The sequence below is a fragment of the Cornus florida genome, unplaced genomic scaffold, assembly GCF_030987335.1.
Source record: "Cornus florida cultivar Cherokee Brave unplaced genomic scaffold, ASM3098733v1 CherokeeBrave_3.0.0_Hap2_Chr04, whole genome shotgun sequence".
Lineage (NCBI taxonomy): Eukaryota > Viridiplantae > Streptophyta > Magnoliopsida > Cornales > Cornaceae > Cornus > Cornus florida.
Window position 1 is genome coordinate 83,539,784 of NW_026775574.1, and position 17,079 is coordinate 83,556,862.

Consider the following 17,079-nt stretch of genomic DNA (forward strand, 5'->3'; position numbering starts at 1 on the left):
ATTTTCATTGATGTTGTTAATTAGTTCAATAAGGAAAGAGGCACGAAGGTGCGGGATATAAGACGTAGTGGTCCCCAAAATACAAATAAGTAAAGTTGTATTTTTCAAAGTTGTTAGTGTGTAAGCATAAAACAGTATGTTCTTTAGCTGTTAGGCAATAAAGACATTATAAGTCGGTCCCCACGCGACTTTGGTTTCTCAAGTCTTGTTGTCTAATAAAACTAAGCAAAGAGATATAATTTAGAGAGACAAATGGGTGTGCAGAGAGATTTTTTAGAGAGAGAAAAATAGAGGGGAGAGGGTGCAAAGGCAACCTTGGGAAAAAAAAAAATATTGAGCGAGTGTTTGGCTAGATAGATAGGAGTGTTTGGGTACAAAAATAACACATATCCAGGAATTGGTTAATCCAATATAAGAAAATGACAAAAGGGCATGTTAGTCATTTCATTCACATATATGACATTTTCAGTTGACTGTATATTTCTCACCCGTAGAGTACCTAGATATATCCCCCTACCAATCAATATTGGTCATGTCATTTCCAAGCTAGGTATTAATCCAATCCCCATATACGGGTGACCTACCAAGTCCATCTAGAGGGTGACGCTATCACTGCTCATTGCAGATGCATGGAAGATGCCAAGGGACATCATTAATTAATTGGATTGATCTACTTTTTAAAAAAGTGTTCCTGCATGACTTTTCCTCTCTGAAGTTAAATAAGATCATTCAATAATGTATACTTTTCCTCTAATATGAAATTGTGACTTCATTTTCCAAAATTAAAGTTCACTATTTCAAACTATCTTATTGAGCCATTTTACATATTATTAAAATAAAAAATTAATTTAGTGAAAGGACGAAAATGACCAAAACTTACATGTCGTAGTTTTAGTGACATCTCATCCTCCTCCACCTCCCTCTCGTGTCTCTCTCTCTCTCTCTCTCCTCATCTTTCTCTCTCTAACTTCACTCACCCCCAGCCTTCTTCAACTTTAACCCTACGGTGAATCGCACCCAAACCCATTTTACTAATGAAATTGTGACTTCATTTTCCATTGATGTTCTTAATTAGTTCAATAAGAAAAGGGCCACGAAGGTGCGGGATATAAGAGGTGGTGGCCCCAAAATACAAATAATTAAAGTTAGAATTTTTTAAAGCAAAAAACAGTATTTTTTTTTTTTTTTTTTGTTTCAAAAAAAAAAAGAAAAAAAAAAGTATGTTCATAATATAGAATAGTTGATTTAGAATAGTGGTGTGGCCAATCTTACCAATGAAATTGTGACTTAAATTTTCGTTGATGTTCTTAATTAGTTCCACAATAAGGAAAGGGGCACGAAGGTGCGGGATATAAGAGGTAGTGGGCCCCAAAATACAAATAATTAAATTTGGCTTTTAAAAAGTTGTTAGTGGGAAAGCAAAAAACAGTATGTTCATTTCGCTGTCAGGCAATAAAGGCATTGATGTTATTTAATAAAAGTAGCGAAAGGTAGGTGGATATAAGAAACCATTCAAAAATATATATATAGTCTATATAGATAGACTTGATGAATAACTGTAGTTCCATAATTCTTTGCATAACAAGGAATTTTGAGAGAGTGAAGAAACTAAATTAAATTATTTAAGTAAGAATAAAAAGTAATAGGTTATGCATAGGTAATGGGCAGTTTGGAGCGAAAATCTGACTCCTCATCTCTATTTTTGTTTAATATTTTTAGTTCTAAAACGCATCCGATTTATCAAAGCAATCTAATTTCCGTTCCCATTTATACAATTGGTTCTTCAATTATTCATCTGAAAATTTAGTAATTAGATCACATGATAGAAATATAAATTAGCCAAAAAAAGAAAAAATTAAAAAAACACTGCCGCATATAAATAGTTTGGTTCAACTAAATTATAATAAAGTGGAAATAATTCTGAGATTAAAAATAAAATAACAAGTAAAAATAAACATAAATTTCTTTTTTTTTTTTTTACAAAGAAATATTGATATATAATATGATAAATTACACTGACACCCCTCATATTAGGTCAAATCTCACATAAATGGATATTTTGATTTTAAATTTCAATTATACTTCAAATTATTTTTTGGGATATGGCACATGCGAATTGACTAATTTACCCTTATTTTTTTAATACAAAATATTTATAAACTTAAATTACAAAAATACCCTTTTTAATATACAAAACCCACACACCCAAATCTCTCTCTATTCTTGTGAACTGAATTACCACTCCATTCTCCGGATGAAAAAACTAAATAAATAAATTATTATGGCAAACTATATTACTTTGATGGTCCTTCGTAATTGAATTGGAAGGGAAAAAGTGATGTGGGTTGGTGGGTTGGTACATGGGTAAGCCAGTATAGGTTACCTGTTAAAGTTTTAGGATCCATTTTATTTTTTTCACTTGGATTTGCTATTTTGTTCACTTGGATTAGTCAACAAAAAAAATAATAATAATAAAATAAAATAAAAAATTGAGTCATTTTATATACGAAACAAAGTCAAAATGGTAATATTATCATTTTACGTGTAAAAAAATGCTTTGACACCATTCTAAAGTAATTAGGAGTGCACATAGTTCGGTTTGAACTGGTTTAAGAATTTTTTTAAATTAACCAATTTTAGCGGTTTCATAAAATTTTAAACCGAACCAAACCAAACCAAATCGTGAAAAAACGGTTTGGTTCGGTTCCACGATTCCCTTTTTTTTTTTTTCTTTTTCCCTTCTTATTACAGAAGTATTTCATATTTCAAAATTCATATGCACAACAATAAACTAAGTTATCAAAACATTCAGAAAGATTAATATATTCAGAACTTTAAGTTCATTCTTCTCCATTACTTCTGGAACTGAAATGAATAAATTCAAAATTGCTAATAAACTAATACATTTAGAATTACTAATTCAATAACAAACAATCAGTCACAATTCAAAATAAAGTCACCATAAAAAAAAAATAATAATAAAATAAAATAAAAATCATCTAATAAATTGTTAAAACCTAAGAGAATTGAGAGTGGACCATAAGATATTGATAATTGGTACAAACTTCTGAGTGATTTAAATTGTAGGATTATATTATATATATATATATATATATATATATATATATATATATAACATAGAGGTTCGGTTTGGTCTAGTTCGATCCTAAAGGACCTCAAACTGTGACCAAAGCGTATCTTTATGATTTCACAAATTTAGAACCGTGACCGAACCAAACCATTAGCGAACCAAGCCAAACTGTCTGGTTTGGTTTAATTCGATTTAACCTAATTTTTGTGCATCCCTAAAAGTAACTTTTGGAATGATGAAATACGTATCAACTCTTCAAGATGTGAGTGAAAGTTAAAATCAATTCATCCATATGAGATTTGACCTCTGAATGAGTGTCAGTATAATTTGCGCTATATGTATATAATTTACAAATCGTTACTATATATTACTTTTCTTTTTTCCTTGGCTCTTCTTGTTTATTTCACAAAAATTCACAAAGTTATAAGAAAACTCTCTCTCTCTCTCACTCACTGTATGTATATATATATATATATTAGATATTTGGATTAATTTCAACTACGCCCCCTTATCTTTGACTATATGCCACTTACACTCTTTTTAGGTTTCAATAATATTTCACCTACACTCCCTTCATCTCACATCAGTCTACTTTATTGACGAAGTTGTGTGATTTTATAATTTTGCCCTCACTTATATATTAATATTCATAAATAAATTGTATATAAAATTAAAAGACTAAACTACCCTTTAATTTTCTATTACCTAATTGCTCCATATCTATACCAGGGAGCAAGCTCTTCAAACCACCCAACAAAGACTAAAAATCTAAAAATTCAGCCATCCACCAAACGGTGAATTTGCTAATGGGCAACCTATTTATGGATCAATGTTGAAATCCACTAATATATTTTTATATATACACACTACAAACATATATATATATATATATATATATATATATAGTGTGAGGCTTGTTAGAATACTTTTTAATTCACTTCATGCAGTACCATTCCACATAAACCGAACAATTGTCAAAAAAAAAAAAAAATTCCCTAGAGAATTTCGAACTTTCGACATTCAGAAAATAATTACTTAGATGAAAACTAATCCATCGTTTAAAAAACAAGAGAGACACCACTTGAAGTAGACTGTGCCTGATTGTCTACATAAATATATACATACATCTTATTCAGCAAGTGTATAGGCAAGTTTCATGCAAGTACGACCCCATCTCAGAAGAAGTTTACATCCTATCTACCGAATCATTGAACAACTCAATTTAAAATAACAAATTTAGCAAGCACTAGTTAAACTTCTTAATTAAAATAATACTGAATCATTGAATAACTTAATTTAAACTGCGAGTTATGATAGGCCTCCGAAAACAAAGGGTGTAATAAAAAATTGTTCTTCGCGAATTGATTTACAAAATTTTTATTTGGTGGTTTATTTATTTTTATTTTTTTTGAAAAAAAAAAATATTATTTTGTAGGCATACTAATAACACGGTATACTCGACTTAATTACCATAGAGCAATTCTATTTAAGCGGGACTTATGGGTTCCAATTTCGGTCAACGGACTATGCAACATCAATCAATAATTGTCCACATTTTACGGTCGAACGGACAAATTAAGTTACCACATCATCAACATATATACCTCAAACAGAAGATTGAAAACTTAAAAACCTGAGTTATGAGAAAGACTCGGAATTATCTGGGATTTGAGGAGGTATTTGGTTTGGTGACTGAAGTCCAGGATTCATTGACAATTTACCTAACTTGTAGAGAGAAATACCATTTTAACTCTTATACAAATTAATCATATCTTAATTAATATTACTTTATAATTATTTAAGAAATTAATCTTTTTTAAAATTATTATGGACGCACATGTGATGTCATGGATGGCTTCACCCACTCACTTGATCTCTAAGGCTATAAAAGAGATTATCTAAGGTAATGGGAGGGGATGAACAAAAGGAGCAAGAAGGGAGGAAGTAACCTCCTATACACATTGTGAACTATAGGCTCTCTTGATCGAAACACTTCATATTTTTTCTAAGGGAGTTAACTTCATATTTTCTCTAAGGAAGTTAATGTAATATTTGTACAATGTCATCTTCTTTCCCTCTTGAATCTCTTAAGAGCATCTCCAATGGCCTATCAAATGGTCTTTCAAACTCAAAATATAGCAAGTGAATGAAAATAAGGTACTCTAATGACCTCTCAAAAGACTTCTCATATTTTGAGATTGTCAAAAGGATTACCAAATATAACAGCTCTCAAATACTCCTTCAAAAGACTTCTCATATTTTGAGATTGTCAAAATTATTGTCAAATATAACAGCTCTCAAATGCCCCTTCAAACTCAAAATGATAATGCTTAGTTACTCATAACTTCACCTTATTCACCTCTCGTGTGTTCCAATAACAAAATATTACATTAGCTTTAATAACAAAATAACCCACGTCCTCCTGTATTTTCTCGGATCAACCATTGAATAAACGTACATGACTTTTCTATTAAAGCTAACGTGGCATTTTGTTATTGGAACATAAGGAGTGAGTAGTGTGAAACTACTCACCAGTAAGTAATTAAACATTATCCAACTCAAAATAAAACAAGTGATCGATGAAAATAATGCACTCTAATAAATTCTCAAAATATAAAATGATTGTTGTGTCAAAAAAATAACATTTTTTAATAAAATGCATTACAAAAATATAACATTTTAAGTATATAATACCTCTCAAAATATAGATTTAGTATAATAATATAGCATTTGTATTGGATATAGTCTAATAAATCATTTTTCTTCGACTCTATCAATCTAATGGGACTTTATTAATTATGGGTCCCATCATATTAAGTACTACCATGACCATTTGTGTCGTGGAAGAAAAGAATGGAAGATCTCGCGCAATTTGGCAAATGGTAATACCCACTAGTGTCTTGTCTGATATAAACTGAAAATCAAGAAATAGGACATTTCCAAAGCTTTGTCGGCTACTGATTATACAGATCCAAAGCTTTGTCGGCTTCCAGAATTTTCATTCGCTAACTTATCATAATATGATTTAAAATTCAAATAAATGTAAGTGTAACATTCAACAATGAAGACTATTCCTCTGTTATGAGATGTTGTTGGCCAAAATACAAGTAATTAAAGTTGGCTTTGTCGAAGTTGTGGGTGGAAAGCATTAGATGGTCTATTCATTTAGTTGTCATGTTCATATCATATCGTATTTATGATTCTTATGATTCTTTTTATGCTACGTAGAGAGTCCATTGTGAATTTGTGTACGTGAGAAACAGTTCTTTAATTATTCGTTATTAGTGTGTTATTGGATTTGCTTGATTAATTAGTTGAGACTTGACTCAACTCGTTTTCAGGATTAAATTCAAATTCTACCAGAAGCAGTTTTTTTTAAAAAAAAGAATTAAATAAAATATTACTGCCTTGCTCTCACTAATTAACATTTTCTTTCCCAATCCTATTTTCTATAATCATCAAACAAGTAGACACTCTATGATTCAATTTTTCGAAAAATGTTTCACAAACTCTAAAAATATAAAACAACTAAAAAAAAAAAAAAATTGGATCCCAATCAAAAAATATAAACATTCTTGCATTCATTTCTCTCCATAGGAAATACACGGGGGCTGCTAGACAGAGCATTTGAGTTCTTTTACAGAAACCATTTTCCTTCCAAACAGAATCAGAAACTGAGTAATTGAAAAAGTTAGGATTGTGGGATTCCTTGGCAGCCTTACACAGCAGACACTAATTACCAATAGAAAATTTAAATCCTTGAATTTTATCTACATTTTTTTAGCTTTTGACTTGTTGCCAACCACAAGATAAAAGATCTGTCTTGGAATATTCCCAAGATTTCATCTTTTACAATATTCTTGAAAAAGGTCTAATAGTATTGCTCAGCTGCAAAATCTTCTAGCAGTACCATGAACATATAGAGGCTGCTTTAATACCCAAAAACACATGTTCCTAATATAATATTTCCTAATCCAATCAACCCAAAAAGCTTCCATATGCAAGTAAAAGCCAAATATACTATAATTAATTAAAGAGAAGGATTTAGCAATCGTGCCTGATTTAAAATTTGATTACCAGAGTTATGGTTTGATGGTTGAATAAGGGAGACCGTTTCTCTACAAATCAACATAAGAAATTTAGCTATCAATCACTAAAATTAAATCTGACTTAATAAAGTTGAAAATCACAATCCAACTAAAATTTTTAAACAGATCACACAAATTGGAGTTTACAACCCAATCCATAGGTATGAATAATTACATTATAATCTAATTTTAGAACATATAGGGCATAAGACCAAAAAAATAATTTTTATTTATTTAAAAATTTCCAACACTTTATCCCTCTATTCCTCCAAGTTTTTTTTAGCCAAGACCTCCTCCTAGTGACAAGCCATCTTTGCTCTAGATATACAATTCTACCACAACAAGGAACATCAGGACTTTAAAAAAAAATTCAAGTACCACTTGCTAATAAAAATAATAATAAATAAATTAAATTATGGTAGTAAAGATACAGGTAAAAATAATTGTGGTGTTAGAGGCCTCATTTAAAGTTTTTGGGTCTGAGTCTTTTAATAGGAGGATTTTCACTCGTTCTAATTCCGCAACACGGGTGATAATTAATGTTCAAACTTGCATAGTGGAGGGAATTCAAACTCATACTCGATACATTAAAAATATGATTCATCCAACAATTAAAGATCCACCTTATCATCCAATTGCAAGTTTGGATGTTGATAGAGAAAGACTTTAGGGTGATACACGTCAAAGTGTCATCAATTATTTATTGAGCAAATTGCATAGGCCAAAAACCTTTGCAAGAAAAAAAAATTGACATAAAACCTCACTTACTATTTAATTTTTTGCAAAGCTATGTTATTATGACAAAAAAGCTCATTAATATAAATTTGTTAAAACAGTTCTCATAATATAAATTAAAATTAAAATTAATACACATAACTCATTGGCATAGTGGTGTCAAAAAAAATTCAAATATTTTTGTATGGTTAGTCTTGGGATAATTTTAAATTCTTCTTAATTTTTTATAATAAATATATAAATAAAAATCTAAAATAAAAATCATTTTAATACAATCTAAATTTTCTTAAATCTATATTAAATGGCATTTTCTTATTATAACTTCACTTTAATGGTGTGCATTTTAAAACTTTTTTTAAAGTTCTATTTATTAAAAATTGAAAAGGAAAAAAAATAATTCTTTTAAAAAATTTATTTTAAAGTACGTTTATATCATTATAACATCACTTTGCAACAAATTAAATACTTAAAAGAGATTTTATGTCAATTTATTTTTTCAAAAAATTTCTTTGCCAAAAATAAAAGAAATAAGAGTTTTATGCAATATATCCTTTTGTTTGTCAAATTATGCTGCCTTCTCCTTTGTTTGTCAAATTATTTTGGTCTCCCTTGTTAGACTTCTTTAATTATGTTTATAATTAAATTGTATTGTATTTTATTACAATAAAATGCCTTCCAACTTTTAAAAAATTACTATATATTTCCTAGTTAATCTAAGTGCTAACCAGCCATGGAGAGGAAAAGTATGATAAATTGGGTATTTGGGATGTTGTTGGTTGCTGGTTTGACTGGTGGAGTAATCAGTAGCGGTGATGGCGGTGGCCGGGCTGGTTCAAGCAGCTGTGGGTTTCCGGCGATATACAACTTTGGCGACTCAAATTCGGACACCGGCGGTCGATCAGCCGCCTTAGACGAGCTGCCTCCGCTCAATGGTGAAACCTTTTTTGGCAAGCCCTCCGGAAGGTTCTGTGATGGTCGTCTCATCATAGATTTCATAGGTCAGTGGCCTTATAATGTTATCTATCTATTATATTTACTTGACTTTCACAGTATCTCAGTTTTGGTTGGAGATTGGAGGAGTTGATACTGTTGAGGATTTTTAATAAAAATCATTATTTATCAAGGTTTATTATATTTTATATCCTATTTTATTCGAGTTTTAATTCTATCATTATTTGACCATTAGTCATTACAACTTAATCATTAGATATATATATATATATGTGATGGTTCAAGAATAAATTGCTCTGAATCCCAAATTTTTCCATCAATCTGGGCAACTGATAGTTGACATTGTTGAGAGCACATGGAAATCCTCAAGTAGTTTTTGTCTCTACAGTGAATAATAGGTGCAGTTCATAGAACCATAAAGTACAACTTTTTTCTATCCTCAGAAATGATTTTGTATGTATATGGAAATCCAATCGACTCAATTCGGAAACAAACCATTATAATAGATTCATCTGATATAGGAGTAACAACAAATTTCATAATAGAAAATATATAATTTTATTTTTATTAATGTTTTTTTTGGAGTTCATACTTCAATTCTAGATGGAATCATACCTTAATGACAACCCGCCCCTTGTCCATTCTAAGTACCAGTTGCTTTGGCAGTAGGCCAATTTCAATAGGGGGTCATTGTTTGTTCCTCCCTTCTTACCAATCTATTGCGTGTATTAGAGATATTAATAAGAATATTGGGTTTAAGTGAGTAACTGAAATGGAAATGCTACTATCCCATTTGAGTGCCACTACAAATTGGACATCATTGTTGTGAGGGTGTGTGTATTACATATCTGCATTTCATATTTCTAATTAGTTTCGCTATCCGGCCAGTGCAGCTGAGAATTTGGGGTTGCCATACTTGAGTGCCTATCTGGACTCAATTGGCACGAATTTCAGGCACGGTGCAAAATTTGCGACAGGAGGTTCCTCCATCCGTCCAGGCGGCTATAGCCCTTTCCACCTAGACCTTCAAATCTCTCAATTTACACAATTCAAGTCGCGCACTACTTCACTCTATAAGCAACTCAGTGACAACAACAGTGAGTTATTCCTCTCTACTTCCTTTTTAAGCTCACACATGACTATATTCCATTTGAAATAGAAACAAATTTCTTTCAAAAGGAATGATTAAGGGCACATTGTAGGACTGCAAAAATGTAGAGGATATGAACATGTGATTTACACCTTGATGCCATATAGGCCTAGGACACACCGGTTTACGGTTAATTTACATTGATCCAAGGAGATCCCCACCATTTAAAAGCAGTCTCCCTAGGCCCCAGGACTTCTCGAAGGCTCTGTACACATTTGACATTGGACAGAATGATATTGCCTACGGTTTACAACAAACAACAGAGGAACTAGTCCTAGCATCCATTTCCGATATCCTAGGCAAGTTTTCACAAGCCTTGCATGTAAGCAACAATAATCCTTTTTGACCATTGTTGGAGGGTCATGATCAAGTTGTAGGATACAAATAAATTTCAGGATATGTGCAATTTCCATATTCTGTAACCACCTGATGTTTGTTTGATCAAATGAGGATCAAAACTAATGTGTGCCACAATCCATGTTTCAGCAACTATACAAAGAAGGGGCAAGAGTCTTCTGGATACATAACACTGGCCCAATTGGCTGCTTGCCAAACAGTGTTATATACTACCAGCTGAAGTCCGGCAATTTAGACCAAAACGGATGCGTGAAGCCTCAAAATGGAGTGGCTCAGGAGTTCAACAGGCAGCTTAAGGACAGGGTGTCCCAGCTAAGGGCACAGCTCCTGTATGCAGCATTCACATACGTTGATGTGTATTCTGCTAAATATGCAGTTATTAGCAATGCGAAGAATCAAGGTAAACTCAGTAACGAAGAATGTTGAACTCAAAGCTCAACTGCAATCAGTCAATACTATTGTTACATGATTTTTGTCCACAGACACTGCTCACCTGATTGTTTTTTGGCTTTGTGATGGCAGGATTTGATGATCCATTGAAAGTCTGTTGTGGCAGTTATTATGGTTATGGTTATTATCACATAGATTGTGGTCAAACAACGATAGTGAATCGAACAATGCATGATAATTCATGTAGTAATCCATCAAGCCACATAAGTTGGGACGGCGTACACTACTCTGAAGCAGCCAATCAATTGGTCACGAACCTCATTCTCAACGGTACCCTGTCTGAGCCTCCTGTTTCAATTTCAGAGGCTTGTCACAGTTCCATGAATGTGTAATCAAATATCATCATCTGTAATAGGTTAGTATTGTTGTAAATATTGGTGGTTTTGGCCTACATTATTATGTCTTGTTTCAATTATTCTATGATTTTTATGTAAGATCTGCCAAGTAGATTTCTTATGTATTTATTGTATATATATATATATATATATATATATATATATATATATATATATTTCTTCTAACTAGGCAACCAAGGAGCAAAACAAAGAGATCCCTCAACTGGAGAGGGGAGAAGAGTGTCTCAATGAAAAGGAAAGAAGAAAAATGTCATGTTTTGTTTCAGAAATGAAGGGAACGGGGTGGGTGTTTGTAATTCTTTAAATAGTGAAATATGTTTGCATCCCAAAAGTGATGAAACATGACAGACAAACAAGAGTAGCTCTCTTAAGCAAGTATGACCTTGAAAAATCAGTTGATCATGATGTCTTGTGCCACTTACGCAACATAAAATAGTTACGAAACATGAGATGTAAAGTTGTTGCGTAATAGTTACGAAACATGAGATGTAAAGTTGTTGCATAAGCGATTCAACGTAGTTGTCTATAAACAATTTAAAGTCGTTGCATAATTAATATAAAGTTGTTAGGGAGTGGCGCAGCACATCCCGTTTCACAAGAGAGGATCGGGATTTCTAGGATTTTTTTTTTTTTTTTTCCCAAAAGTAAGGTGATATATAACACAAAAAGGTTTTTTAAAAAAATAAAAAATAAAAAACATGGGGCATGTGCCATGGTGTAAAGGGCAACATAAAAGTAAAAGGAAAACAAATGGATCACAAACATACAACATAGCCAAGCCCAAGGACCAGGTCCAAAAAGCCCCACACAAAGGCCCAATCCGCACCCGCCGGTTTATTATGCTTGGAGGATTTAAAAGGCTTATAGTTTTGAAAACCTTAAACATGAACTATTAAGGATGAGAAAAGTTTTAATATTAGAGTAATCACTTAAAATCATCTTCAATAATCATCTCATTAGTTCATTATTTTTTTGGATTGCCTAATATTAGTAATAATTTTTTTTTAAGGAGGGCTAAAATTGACTATAGTAAAAAATAAATAAATAAATAAAATTAATTGGGCTCGAGCCCACCCCTAGATGCACCTGTACACGAAATGAACCAATAAAATATATAACAAAACAAACAATGGATAATAAAGAATTTTTTTATTAATATATTTGAAAAGGGAAGATCTATCTCTAAAACGAACATGTTTCTACGTGGGTTTATACCATGGACAAAATAAATTCTACTATTGCTATATAGCTGAATGTATCAATTATTACCGAAATAGCATATGTATAAAAGGTGTCTGAGTCTCGCCTATAGGATATGTTTGGGTTCAAGGATAATGAAATGCAAATATATATATATATATATATATATATATATATATAGATGCATGGTAATCATACACCTTTCAATTTGGGATATCTTTTTAACTTTTTAGTCCTGAATCGTGATATTTTCTGGTCTTTTAAATTGGACGGTGTATGATTCAAGGTCATTTATTTGTAGAATGTACTGAAATGTTGATTTTTAATTATCTATTGGCTTAAAATTTGCATTCCTCTTCCTTAGTTGACAAATGCCTATTCCATTCCCATGTACCAAGACCCAAAAACACACACACATTTTGCTTCTTGTGTCTCTCTCTTCTTTCCTGGTTTTTATTTAGGGTTTAGCATTATTATTATTTTTTTTAATTATAAAAATTTGTCTTTTGGTAGTTAAATTACAAACAAGTGAAGTCAAAGTTCCATTTTTTCAGAAAAATGGAATATTTTAAAAAAAAAAAATTACAAAAGCATTGATTTTCACTATTTGCAATTTTTTTTTCCTTCATAATTGGTGTTATTTACTTCTTTTTTTCTTTTCTTTTTATGCAAAATGACTAAAATAGCCTTCTTTACACTTTACCAATTTAGCTCTCTCCAAACCATTCTCTCTTCATATATGAAAACTTTATATTAAAAACTCCCCATGTTTTAAAATAGAAAAATATATAGAATAATTGTTTTGGATTAATGCTGTGCGCGCTTCCTTATAGGTAACGTTGTTCCTAGCACACCAGGAAGAAACTGAGCTGTTCTCTGTGTATATACACGCACATATAACATATATATTATGTGTGATAGTTTATATATGATAGTTGATCTCTACGTTGATTCATTAGTTGGATGTACCAGAGAAGACAAAAATGTTCATGGCCAGCATGATCAAATTTATGACAGTTTTTTTCTTTTTCTTTTTCTTTTTTTCCCGGTCAATAAGCAATTTATTGAAGATAAAGAAATATACAAGCTCTTCTCAGCATGAATGTTTGATCTTTGACAAATGGTAGAGTCTCATGAACCGATTTCAGAAGCAGCAGTGGCAGTTTCTTCTCAGTTCTCAGTATGATCTTCGGTTTCGCTTTGTGACTGTCAACAATCAGTTTAAAATGCATACTGACAGTTTAATTTCAACCACATGAATGAAGTGTCCACAAGCATGCAGAACATACATACATATTTTATGCACATTACAAATATCATTAATACCCATCAGATACTTGAATATCTTCAAATGAAAAAAACCCAAATTCTTCTTTCAAATCATGAAATGGTATATGATAGTTTTAAGGAAAAAAAAGAAAAAGAAAAAAAAAGGCTTTCAGCAAGTAAATTAATTAAGGATAAAAGACCTTAAATATTATTTAATTATCTTCTTTATTAGTTCAAGATTATTAGCTACATCAATGAAGCAAACTCAAACTTTTAGTTTGCAACATGCTCAAAAGACTACTTAAAATGTTTCGTCTCTCTCTATCTCTCTCCAAACAGAAACATGTCACCAAAAATTTAGAAACCTAATTCACTTGAGAAAATCAACTATGAATTGATAAGGCCGCAAGAGAGTGCCATTAGGAGGACCGCGGCTTCTTCTTCATCCTTTGGGAATACTCCTCCAAAAGCCGAATTCTGAATCAAACTCAAAGCAAAATCCTCAAAAGAGAGCTTCTTTTCGCTCTGAGAGTGACGCAGCTTCAACTGTTTCTTGTATTGTGTTATGTAGCTTTTACGCGATTTCTTTTCTTTGCTTTGCACTTTGGTACTCCTTGCAGTCGTTGAATTGGTGGCAAGGTTTGTGCCATTGCCAGCTGCTGCAGCAGCAGCAGCAGCTGCCATTGCTCGTCTAGCCTTCCTTTGCCGGATTCCACATGCATTGCATAGTGTCTGCAACATTTTGTATCATAAAATTAACTTAATTAGGATAGAGGAAGATGAAAAACCGAAGATTTCACATAGTCCTTTTGAACGAAAAATCTATGAGATTTATTTAGCACCATTCACTCAACGAGAAAAGTATATGTCAAATTCTACAAGATCAAACCAGTGGGACTTAAGGAATGATGGAAGGGAATAAAAAAATAAAAAAGGAGAGGGAAAATATTATATAAAAATAAAATAAATATGTAGTAGACAACCTTTATGATCTAATCATTAAAGGGTAAGTGCTCACTGGAGATTTATATAAAGATCCAGATAAATATGTATTAAAGTAACTTTAAGACATTGAAGATCAACATGTATTAATAAAATTAATTAAATTGCACTTTCTCTAATATTGATTCAAAAGTGCATGATTAGAGAGATCCAGATAAAAGATGAGTGAAAACAACATTGCTTAGGACCTTACCAGCATGTAGTGTCATAAAATCAAGGGCTAATTAGTGTGTGTGTGTGTGTGTGTGTGTGTGTACATATAATATATATAGATCCAGATCATAGAGAGGGATGAAAATAACCTTAGGACCTTGAGGGCCACTTCTCCAAAGGGGAGTTTTGGTTGTGTGACAATCAGAACAGACTCTAACAATATTGTTGATGTTGTTGGGATATTGATGAGTAGTTTCGTTGTTGTTTCGATCATGAAACTTCTGCACAATTCTCTCTTCTTGATCCATTCCTGCGCGACTCGTATCCATCATTTTCTGCATTAATCTCATTTTTGAAGACATCCACTTTGCTGACACATCATCTATGTCCTTTTCATTCTCATCCTCGAGCTTGTAATAATTTGGTAATTTATTGCCTTCAAATTTAGTACAATTGTCATCCGGTACTGTTGTCTGAACTGAAGTAGATGGAAGTACTTGGTGATCACTTGGTCCCTCATGAAGCATGTACTTATCATCAGCCTAAGATCAAGAAAGAGATTAATTAAGAGGTTGGACCACAGACAATTAATGAATTTTAAGTAATTGCGCACACAATATATTTGACAATTCACTACTTTCAACTTTGTATGCTAAGAAAAATCATATCATATGGTATTTTAATTAATATGAGATTGAAAAAGTGATCATGGGAAAACATTTTGAAATTTCAGTGTTAAACACACACCAATGAGATATGATTAGTGGAATGAGACCATGGTTGAAAATGAAGGGATCAAATTGTAGAAACTTTAGAGGACATACTATGTGATCGATCAAAGAGAGATCAAGACTAAAAGATCAAAAAGTGATCTAGCGATTAAACTTAAACGCAAAAATTTTAATTTTTTAGTCAAATAAATACAAGTGTACGTTCTTGCCTTCTGTTGGTCTTGTCTTGGCTCTATAGCTTGACTTCCTCTTTGATCTTGAGCTACTTTGAAGAAAATAGGACATGAGAAAGAGGATGAAGGTTGATGTGATGGACTATAGAATTGCAATAGTTGATCTTCTTTTAGCTCTACAAAAGATAAAGGTGAGGATGAAGATGGTGATGATGATGGATTCAGATAGGCAGGAGTCATGGAGAGAGAGAGTGTGTGTATGTGTGTGTTTTGTGTTGTGTGTGTGGATGTAGCTGTTGTCCTACAAAGGAGGAGAATATGAGTGTTTGGAGGTTGAAAAACAAGGGTAAGAGAGAGCCTAAATAATAGAGGTAAAGGTCTTACAAAGAAGAAAGGCAAGGAAAGGCCTTGAAACCATTCACGTGACTTCATGTCACCCAAATACACAATCAAAAAGGACAAACTAAAAGGAGGTGTAGAATGCTACTACTCGACCACATATGACAAAATTCTATCTGCAAATTAAATTTTATCCCTCAAACCACTTCATGATACATCTACACATACATACATACATCTATATATATTCATACTCACATATTCATACATATTTAATACATATATATATATATATATATATATATATATGCAGATTTTATCCCTTATATACATACTAGATGGATACTTTATATTATCTTATATATAATGTCAAGTTGTCCGAATCAGTCTTTTGGTGATTTCAGAAAACAATGTTTGACAAGAACTCTTACACACTAATCAATAGTCTATCTCCATTTTAAAATGTTTAGTTCAACCATTGCCGCATCAGTTTATTATAAAAACCTATTGAAACTTTTATTATTTTTATGTTTGAAAAAAAAAAAAAAAAGTAAAAATAAATAAATAAATAAATAAATAAATAAAAATTAATGGAGAGGAATTTTAGGGTATTGTGCAGAATGGGAAAGAGATGGGTATAGATTTGCATGGGAGCATCATCTCTCTCCTTATAATAGCCAAAATGCATCAAATGCTTGTGCAGGCAAGGGACAGTGACAACTCTTCTAGTCCCCACACCTTTCCCTCTCAACCCTTTTTAATTTCTTCTCATCTTTTTCCTTTCACCACCCTCACTCAGTTAAAAGAAGTATCTGGCCTTAGCTTTCTATCTTTCTTCTTTTTACTTCATTGTTATTTTGACTTGTTTCTTCTCCTTAACCAATAAACATGATTGAACATAGATCTTCTCATTGCCATGTTTTATACTTGTGATATGTGGAAAAAAGTTCCTAACATAACCTACTTATCCTATGTGTTACAACAAATGTCACGAAATCTAGAACACGATTCAAGAAAACGACAGAAAAATAAAA

General features: G+C 31.9%; 2 protein-coding genes across 3 annotated transcripts; one reads left to right on the plus strand and one right to left on the minus strand.

Moving 5' to 3' along the window:
* Positions 1-8,478: 8,478 nt before the first annotated feature.
* LOC132303696 (GDSL esterase/lipase At3g27950-like) lies at positions 8,479-11,447 on the plus strand. Of its 2 annotated transcripts, XM_059801073.1 has the most exons (6): positions 8,479-8,912; positions 9,759-9,962; positions 10,123-10,337; positions 10,502-10,772; positions 10,895-11,177; positions 11,348-11,447. In XM_059801073.1, exons 1-5 carry the CDS (start codon positions 8,645-8,647, stop codon positions 11,152-11,154), a joined length of 1,218 nt encoding a protein of 405 aa, XP_059657056.1. In that variant the 5' UTR covers positions 8,479-8,644; the 3' UTR covers positions 11,155-11,177; positions 11,348-11,447. The 2 variants fall into 2 exon arrangements, with proteins under 2 accessions (XP_059657056.1, XP_059657055.1); XM_059801072.1 differs by lacking the exon at positions 11,348-11,447 and having other exon boundaries at positions 8,480-8,912; positions 10,895-11,278.
* Positions 11,448-13,824: 2,377 nt separating this feature from the next.
* LOC132303698 (putative GATA transcription factor 22) lies at positions 13,825-16,104 on the minus strand. Its single transcript, XM_059801074.1, has 3 exons — positions 15,743-16,104; positions 14,952-15,344; positions 13,825-14,379 (listed from the first exon to the last, which is right to left on the minus strand). Exons 1-3 carry the CDS (start codon positions 15,944-15,946, stop codon positions 14,035-14,037), a joined length of 942 nt encoding a protein of 313 aa, XP_059657057.1. The 5' UTR covers positions 15,947-16,104; the 3' UTR covers positions 13,825-14,034.
* Between the last annotated feature and the right edge of the window lie 975 nt (positions 16,105-17,079).

Coding starts and splice junctions, on each gene's coding strand:
- LOC132303698 (XM_059801074.1), bottom strand. CDS start 15,946: ATGACTCCTGCCTATCTGAATCCATCATCATCACCATCTTCATCCTCA. Junction 15,345..15,742: donor CAAGACAAGACCAACAGAAG/GCAAGAACGTAC, acceptor TCTTGATCTTAG/GCTGATGATAAGTACATGCT. Junction 14,380..14,951: donor GTGGCCCTCAAGGTCCTAAG/GTTATTTTCATC, acceptor AAAATGTTGCAG/ACACTATGCAATGCATGTGG.
- LOC132303696 (XM_059801073.1), top strand. CDS start 8,645: ATGGAGAGGAAAAGTATGATAAATTGGGTATTTGGGATGTTGTTGGTT. Junction 9,963..10,122: donor GCAACTCAGTGACAACAACA/GTGAGTTATTCC, acceptor GATGCCATATAG/GCCTAGGACACACCGGTTTA. Junction 10,773..10,894: donor TAGCAATGCGAAGAATCAAG/GTAAACTCAGTA, acceptor TTGTGATGGCAG/GATTTGATGATCCATTGAAA.